The sequence below is a fragment of the Chenopodium quinoa genome, unplaced genomic scaffold, assembly GCF_001683475.1.
Source record: "Chenopodium quinoa cultivar QQ74 unplaced genomic scaffold, ASM168347v1, whole genome shotgun sequence".
NCBI classification, from domain to species: domain Eukaryota; kingdom Viridiplantae; phylum Streptophyta; class Magnoliopsida; order Caryophyllales; family Amaranthaceae; genus Chenopodium; species Chenopodium quinoa.
Genome location: NW_018744143.1, coordinates 1,572,754 through 1,581,866, shown reverse-complemented (window position 1 = coordinate 1,581,866; position 9,113 = coordinate 1,572,754). Strand labels below are relative to the sequence as shown.

The 9,113-nt window shown below is 33.5% G+C and overlaps 1 protein-coding gene and 1 pseudogene across 1 annotated transcript; one reads left to right on the top strand and one right to left on the bottom strand.

Moving 5' to 3' along the window:
• Positions 1-295: 295 nt before the first annotated feature.
• LOC110693218 (putative disease resistance protein At3g15700) lies at positions 296-2,918 on the top strand. Its single transcript, XM_021870357.1, has 2 exons — positions 296-808; positions 1,578-2,918. The coding sequence occupies exons 1-2, from the start codon at positions 796-798 to the stop codon at positions 2,744-2,746; spliced, it is 1,182 nt and encodes a 393-aa protein (XP_021726049.1). The 5' UTR covers positions 296-795; the 3' UTR covers positions 2,747-2,918.
• A 396-nt stretch (positions 2,919-3,314) lies between these two features.
• LOC110693219 lies at positions 3,315-7,110 on the bottom strand (annotated as a pseudogene).
• Between the last annotated feature and the right edge of the window lie 2,003 nt (positions 7,111-9,113).

The following is a 9,113-nucleotide window of genomic DNA, read 5'->3' as shown; positions in this document are numbered from 1 at the left end:
GAGCTGCATAATTCGAGAATTGCAAAGAATGAAGCAATGGAATATATTTGGGGATTTTTTTTTTATTTCATAGTGAAATTATAATCGTTTATTGATTTTTTTTTTTATTGATAATGTTTACTGAATTGTGACAAATCAATATATTGAGGTTTATAGAAATTAATTATGTAGTTAAAATTGTATTGCAATTTAGTTTTAACTTTGGGAAATATTGAAATAAGAACTGGGTATCCGGTCTTGGAACCAGTTCCTATCAGTTCCGCCACTACGGGACCCGGTTACAACCAGTTCCAGTGCTGGTTCCAAAATCTCGGACCCGGTTATAACTGGGTTTGATTCCGGGTTCATTAAAATTGACCGGGTATTCGATTTTGCTCACCCCTACCTGTAACCCATTTTTTCAACCTAAAACTATTTATATTACTCATTACCCGAACAAGATCAGAGCTAAAGTATCTAGAACACGAAAACTCAACCTTATCTAAACGACTAGATTGTCACCTTTAATCGCTAGCTAGTAGCTACCCATTTCCCTAAAGTTAAATTGTTGATGTAACTTCCAGGAAATATGTACGAAGCAGTAAATTGCATAGGCAAGTTGGGACAGAAGACTTTAAAGGTTGACTCTCCCAACAAAGTTAATAATTTAAGCTCATGTCTTCTACTAAAGTAGTAATAGAGTCCACTTTTTTTTTTTTCTTTTTTTTTCTTTTTTTAACTCAAAACTCAAATATTCTGCTTCTGTTCTTTCTCTCTCTTCCTCATCAACCCTTGGGAAGATACTGATCGTTTCCAATGATTGAATATCGTAAGTACTTTACCATTTTATTTTCTTTGCATTTTAATTTCTTATATATATTAATTAATTGTTAGTTATTTACTGTATTATTAATTTTGTTCGTTTTTATATTTCTGGAGTTTGAGATTTGATTCAATTGGTTTCCCATTTAAATTCTCTGCTATTTATGCCTGTTACGGTGTAACAGGCAATAAATTTTTTGCAAACTAGAGCAAATATTGATTGTTGCAACAGTTATAGGGAAAGCAAAATGTTATGAGCTAGCTGATGTAGCTAGTTTAGTTGGTAAAGTTTTCGAGGAATAATAGTAGTACAGACTACAAAGTATTAAATTATCTAAGTCTTACAGGAATATATCCGAGGCTAAACCCATCTTGATTTTAGTTTACAAGATGCTGGTTCTTGGAAGTTAATACATTGATTTAGCTGATTGTGAAATACTCCGGGTATGAACCATAAAAATAAAATAAAAGGAAGTGCAATTACTAACTTCGTTTCATATTATTTGCAACTCTGGAATATTTTATGTCTAAACACAAGAAATAAGAAATGTACAACAGTACAACTGTTCAGTTTACCCCTCCATCCGAAATTAAATGTCTGGGATAGTTGTAAGCTTGTAACTTTTATAGTTGTCAACCCTCCTAAGATAGTATTTGGATTTCTCTATATGCCACTATATGAAATGAATCATGAGGATTTCTCTAATTTTGGGATTATGAAATCTGATCTAAAGCATGGACTGGGGAATTTCTTAGTACATTCCTTTCTTTTGCAGTTAATGCAGTATACACAGCGCTGCTGCTGTTAATTACAGTAGTCTGTTTGCTAAGAGCAGAACGCTTGGACTTGAAAAAGATCTCAGATGGGATTGGTTCGTTTAAGGATGCATTGGACTTCATTGGCAGTTTACCATGGTGGATCCACTTCTACAACAATCTCAACGCCAACGTGCAAACACTCCATGAAAGAAGGGACTCGTTACATGTAAGACTAGATGATATGATAAAGCAGGTTGAAGATAAAGAGTTTCAGACAGGAAGGCGGAGAAAAAGAGAAGTTGATAATTGGATATCTTCTGCTGGAACCAAATGCAATGATGTACAAACGTTATTGCTACAAGATATGTTGAGAGAAACTAATTATTTCTGGAAGTTCCTATATCGAGCTTGGTTAGGTAATCTTGTTGAGAGACTGATTCGAGAGGTGGATGATATTTACAGTTTAGGAGTATTTGAAGAGGTACTATCTCCTGTTAGAGAACGAGTGGAATTCGTGGAAACACTGCTGGTGGGCAAGGCTGCAAATGAGAATAGAAGGAGAATTGTTACGTGGTTACGAAATGGAGTTACTAAAATTGGGGTGCATGGAATCAAAGGAATAGGAAAAACTGCTGTAATGAAAAACATTCATAATCAGCTGTTAGGATGTTATGAACATGTTTACTTCATTACAGTACCTGAAGATCAAAATGAATATAATCTGCAGGCTGCTATAGCGAAAGATTTAGGAATTGACTTGAAGGAAGAGGACTTGCCAAAAAGGGCAGCTTTTTTGCATCGAGCATTGCGACAAAGGAACTTTGTGCTGATATTAGATGGCTTGAAGAAATATCTCTCGGAAGATAAGGTAGGGATTCCGCTTGGTGCAGGAACAGGAAAAATGATCATCACTTCACGATCTCCTGATGTGTGTCGAAAAATTGGGTGCCAGAACAATATAATAACAATCGATCCACTTCCGTATGATGAAGCCTTGGATCTATTTAATCAGGTGCAACAAGCATTCGAGCTTAAGCCTCCAATAGAAAAAGTAGCCCAAAAAATTGTTGAGCAATGTAGGGGTGTGCCTCTCAAAATTGTCGAACAGGCAACAAATCTAAGAGGAGAAGATGACATTGATGCCTGGGAGAATTGTCTAAATGAGATGTTAAAAGCATATGAATGACGACACGTTACTTGTGTGTAAAGTTGAAAAGAAAGTTCATGCTTATGTTGATAGTAATAACACTATACTCTGATTCTTTGAAGTAGGTGTTATAAACGTTCATTTCAATTTAAGAGCAGTTGTGACCGAAATTTTATGAAATATTGAGGCGAGGTTGCAGTTATTTTAAGCATCTCTATCTCTTGTTCTCTTCTTTATCCATGTTTGTTCTGTTGCTGTAAAAATCCAAACTAGATAATAGTCGTGAAGGAATTTCTCAAACATTTTTAAAATTAGTGTTTTCTTATTCAATGTATGCATCTCAATACATCCTCAAATAGAACATTGGTTTAGAACAGGTAACAACTGCAAAGAGAATTAATGCATTAACTGTAGATAAATCTGTTCTTTTAGCCAACAAAATTCAACAAGTGCAACTTGATACCAAGGAAAAAATATCGAGCAGTTCCACAAATTTAGACGCTTGTTTGAAGCGAAAAAATGGAAAAGCAACTGCACTAGTTGCTTGGGCGGTCTTTGCAGGAAGGTTTTTTTTTTTTTGTCTTTGCAGGAAGTTATTACTGGTTCTTTCATGGGCATCCTTCCTGAGTTCACTGGAAGAAGCAGCGGCAGAAACCTCAAAAATGCAGTTCAGCTGTAAGAAAGGCATTGAAAGATGGTCTCAGCTGCTAACACCCATTACAATAGAAACTATAGGAGCTGAAATGTGCATGCATAATTCTAGGAGGTGATAATCAAGCAAAGGAAGTGGAATCGAAGCCTATCTACACCATTGCCTTGGTCTCCGGCCTCAACAGTGACCAAACTACCAACTCATAGGCATTGTTAAGAATTAATATTGTAGTTTCCCCCTTTTTTAATCACTCACAAGGTTTGGTAATTCTAGTGGACAATATGAAAGGTAAGGGACTGTCAGATTCTCAACACTCCAACATATGGTAAAATGAATGCTCACTAATATAAAATCTTTGTTTATATGAAAAAATAGCCATAACTCACTTGCTGAGGCTAAAAGATGAACCAATAGCAAGAAATAAGAAAGAAGGATTTAACTACGACATATTACCTTCTTCAATGCAGATACTCCCACATTCACAGGAGAGAGCATTCCAACTAGTATCAACAGCACCTATAATTTTCTCATGTAATACAGCTCCAGAACAAGCAATTATTCCACGATCAAGACCTTCCAAATACACTCCCCTTGAAAAGTCCAGTGGGCGTCCTCCTGCATCAGTGACCACACCACCAGCCTCTTGTACAATAAGCACACCAGCAGCATGATCCCATATCTTCTCTTTATAGCCAGCCGTAGCAAACCTCATATAAATTTCTGCATCTCCCCTAGCTATGGCTGCATACTTCACCATACTATATACACGCAAAGGCTTCTTCCTGGAAACAATTTAATAAATTGAAGCCATAAGGTTCAAATACAAACTGTAGAACTCAATGAATAAACAATGATGACATTAAAGTACGAGTTATCAGGGAGGTAACAAGCCTTTCATGTATGAACCAAGTTTAAGATTTACAAGTGTATTATTTAACTGCATCGATAAAATTGCCACCAAAGCATTCAAGTTTAAGAAGATTATTCTCATATATAGCAGAGAAAAAAAAAGTGCATATAATTACAGGACAAACGAAATAACACAAAAGAAAAATACAAACCAATCCTTAAAATACTAAGTTAAATGTGCGAGCAGGTTGAGAACACGCCTAATTTCATACTTCATATTATATATGGACATGTGATCTAGACAAATGATGTCTTAATATATTCATGACTTCACATTTCATGATTGATATGAGATTAACTTCACCTCAAGGCTTAAACAATGAGAACATCATCAGTGAAAATAGAGTATTCTTTGGTAGTCACACACACACACACAAACATTCAAATACACCCACCTAAGTCCTGCACTGTGAGCTACCCCTTCTGTGAAAGAATGACTGGTATTGGCTTTTTCCACTGGTTCACAAAATGTTGCAAGAGCTGGATCCTTAACGGAGGAAACTTGAATTTTTCTCGCAGATTCAAAGGATTTAAGCTTCAATTCTCCATGAATTAATGGCTGCATCCATGCCTTACCAGTGCCTCTCTTTGCATACATTACACAGCCCTTCTCCCACATATCAGGAGAGGCAGAGGACATTTCTGATGCGAGTTGATGATGGTGGTTCACTAGACCCTTCTTCACTGGGTAGTTGGGGCACCCCAGGACTCCAAGTATTACCCTTCCCTCCTCGATCAACGCTAGGGCAACCGCATACTGATTGCCACGTACAAAGCCCAGGGTTCCATCAACAGGGTCCAAAACCAATGTCTTCCTTTAGGACCACCAGAAGAGTTACATCGACCAATGGCTTCAAGCACTTGGTTGGGGGAAAGAGGAATATTTGAGACTTTAAGACCAAACCTAGGAGCTTCTGAGAAGCTTTCGTTCACTGTATTCACCACTGCCTGCAATAAGTCAGACTTTGAGAGAGTTTGTGCATCTTCCTCAGCAACAATGGACAAATTTTGGCTTCCGAAAGATTCTGACAGTATCTGGCTAACAACAGCTTGTACACTATAATCTGTTCATGCAGTAATGCCGATCTGTCATCAAATTCATGTGCACAAAGCATAACACGAATATAAAGTCAAATTTGAATGAATACACAATTGAAAAGGCTATCTATCAATTAACAAAACCAAAATAACTTAAAAATTAATTGCAAAAAAAGAAAAAAGAAAAAAAAAAACAAACAAACAAACAAAAAAAACTGACATTGAAACACCAATGCTGTTCAAGCAAAGGTAAGACAATCTTCAAAACTAAAAAATAATACTCCTATGATTTAGTGTTTAAATAAGCTAGTGGTAGAACATCTTTCCAAGCTATCAAATCCTTTTATATACACCCGGGTGCACCTCATTTGATTTTTTTTTTTTTTTTTTTTTTGCTCATTTTAAAATTTTATAATGAGCCAAAAATAAAAACTTTAAGTACACCTTGCACTCGGGTGTATAATTTTTTTTTTTTTTTACCAAGCTATAATTAAACCAGAAAAGTTCTAATTCTGATTCACGACTTGACACGACTACACGACAGGGCATACACAACATTACCCACAGTCATTTTATGAGTTGCCATTCTGTCCTTTTCGAAAGAAAGTAACCTCCAGAGACATAGATAGGACTTCTTTGAAAGGCCTCACTAGAGAGATACTTCAAAAAAAATTGTGAGTCTTACACTCCATTACATCACTTTCTTCGGCAGATTGTATTTCACTAATTGGCTAATCATGCAAAATTTTACCATGGAAAGTGAGAAATTAATAACAGCCTTCAAAGTTCAAACCTTTGTATAATTAATTAACACTTCAAACCATTATCATTTCTTAAGACACCCAAGTGTATGTATAACAGACATTCAATCTGAAGGTATTCGCATTGAGACACCATTATCAAATAATCAATACTAATGCAAGATTATCAAATTAGTAAGAAAAATGTAACCAAACCCTCCATTAAAGCAATCTAAAGGCATCCCATTTAAACACCATCATCAAATGAGCAATACTAATGCAATGCAACATAATCAAAACTATTTAATCAAACACTCCATTAAAGGGCACCCAAATTATCAAAAATAAAAATTATCAAAGCATAACAGCATCATACAAAATTTCATAATCAACCCACATTGCCATTAAAATCATAAAACCAAAACAATGCAAAAAAAAAAAAAAAAAAAAAACCCAGAAAACATTCGTACAATTGAAGCATACCCATCAAACAAAACACCTCATGCCAAAATTCATGAAACCCAAATCATAAAAACCAAAAAAATATAAATATAAATAAGTAAAGAGAATTACCAGCAACGGTGACAAGAGAATCATCATCTTTAGAATTGACCTGGGAAGCATTAGTGGAAAGCAAGCTATTCTGAACTCTCTGGCATAAAGCGCAAGCCAAATGAACAACTCGAACAGCAACATCCAATTCCTTGGAAAACAAAAACTCACCTTCCGCCATTTTTAGTCCAGGTTCATTCAAAATCGAGGAGAGAGAAAATGAGGAGATTGGGAGATGGAAATTAGAATTACATGGTATATTTATAATAATAAATAAAATAGATGGGATTTTAGAGCTTTTGAGAGGGTGGATGTTCCTGGTCCATTAATCTCTCTTCCATAAGAAAGGAATTTGTAACAGAGTTTTTGCGTTTTTGTTCTTTTTTTGGTTGGTTTTTGATTCGTAAATTGTACTCGTACAGTATTATTGAAAATCCAAAAGAATTGTTTCATATACACCTTCCGTTTGTTTGTGAGAGTGGCAAAGTGGCCTAACTCTTTAATTAGCTTTTGGCCAATGTCCGGTGTTATTGTTTATTTTTGGTAATTAGCTGATAGCTGATTGATATAACTACAGTAGTTGTTAGCTGGTTTGACTAGCTAGTTTTACAAAATTGTTTGGTAAATAGCTGTTAATTGTTAGTTGTTTTAATGTATTTAGCCAAAAAGCTAATTGTTCAATGAGTTCATTTCAAATAGCTTTTATAATGAGATTTTTGTAAAAGAGTTTTTTAAGCCCGAAAAGCTCTTTTAATAAGCTATTTACTAAACACCCAAATTAGCTTTTATAAATAGTCAAACCTCTAATATGGTATAATAAGCTAAAAGCTCTCCAAAAAACTCTTTACCAAACAAGGCCAATTATATGCCATGTCGCACTTATATTATGTTAGAGGTTTAACTCAATTAAAAACTTAAATTGATGGTTGAAGTTCAAAATTGATATAAACTCTTTGTCTTTTTCACTATTTATCTAATTGACTAGACTAATGTTTGTGATTTATACATAAGAATAAATATAATCTTGTGGGTACTTGTTGGAATCGCCTCAATAAATAGTTTATTAACATTCAATTGTTATAATATTTATTTATTGATAATTAAAGTTATTATCAATCAAAGATTTGCATTGGCATATATTCGCAAGAGAAACATTTTATTTATTTAAATACGGAGGGAGTAACATATATTTATATCCCAATGTATGATTGTGATTAGATATATACATGCATAAGTGAACATTAAATATTTAAAATTCATTATTAACTCTTTTTAATATGACTTAATTGACATATAATGTGTTGTTAGACTAGTGGTAAAACTTAAATTTAATTAACACGAGATCATGAGTACAAGTATCAATGTAAAAAAAAAAATGTTTATTGTTAATAGATGTATATCATGTAACTTTACAATTAATAATTATAACCTACAATATGAAAGATTCAATTTTTTGCCATAAAGTTAATATTAAACTATTTTGAAAATTTTATATGTAATCTTTGTTGCGACAATATATACTACGTAAATGGATTTACTGTGAGAACTGAGGGTGTTGAATTTTAATTGAACACGTAAAGTAACTAAGAAACGATGAAGTAAAGAAAACCAATTAAAACTTTAAACATATTCTAAAGAAGGCATTTAACGGAAAATAAAAGATCAAATTTTTATTCATACATTTCCCATAGGAAATGAGTACAACTTAACATGCTTAGAAACAAAGCCAAGTAATCCTAAATATATGTTTTGATTAGTTTAGGTAAGCACTCCTCAAAACTCCTTCAATTTCTCATCACATAAGACAGTAATATCCTGCAACTCTACAAAAGAAAAGCTTTTAATATATTTTCTTCTTTTTTTGAATGTGAATTCCACAATTTTTCTTCTTATTAATTCGATGATGATGTTCCTTTTTCAACTTGAGAAGCTTCTCCTCGTGCATTTCTTTTTGTTTTTTCCATAAACATTTTCTCCAATTCAAGAGCTTTCTCCCTTTGTTTTCTGTCATTTTTGGGATTAATTATGATAAGAGTTTTTGCCCATATTAACTAGACAATTCATATCTCTCTTACAAGGTCACTCACAATAATTTCAACTTTAGACATGGTTGCGTTGAGTGAAAGTGTTTTGAAGAAGGATGTGAATTGATTATAAATTAAACACATTAAGCTATTTATAGACCAAAAGTTGTTTGATATTTTAGAATTACTTTTTCTTATAAAAATATCTTTTGAAACCAATAGTATTGCTATTCACATTTTATTTTTTCATTAATGTAAAAAGTGACGGTTATAAAATACAAATTAATTAGTTTTCTAAATTATTGATTACTAAAGATATGAAAATCACCTTGGATTTCATATCAAAAATTTTTGATAGCATCCAGCATAAAATGATATGTACTATATAGTTGTGTTATCTTGGTTTATGATGACGTGGATCTCTAAGGCTCGCAAGCTATAATAACATTGGATCTTCGAATTTATACAAAAATTAAAAGGATAATACTCTA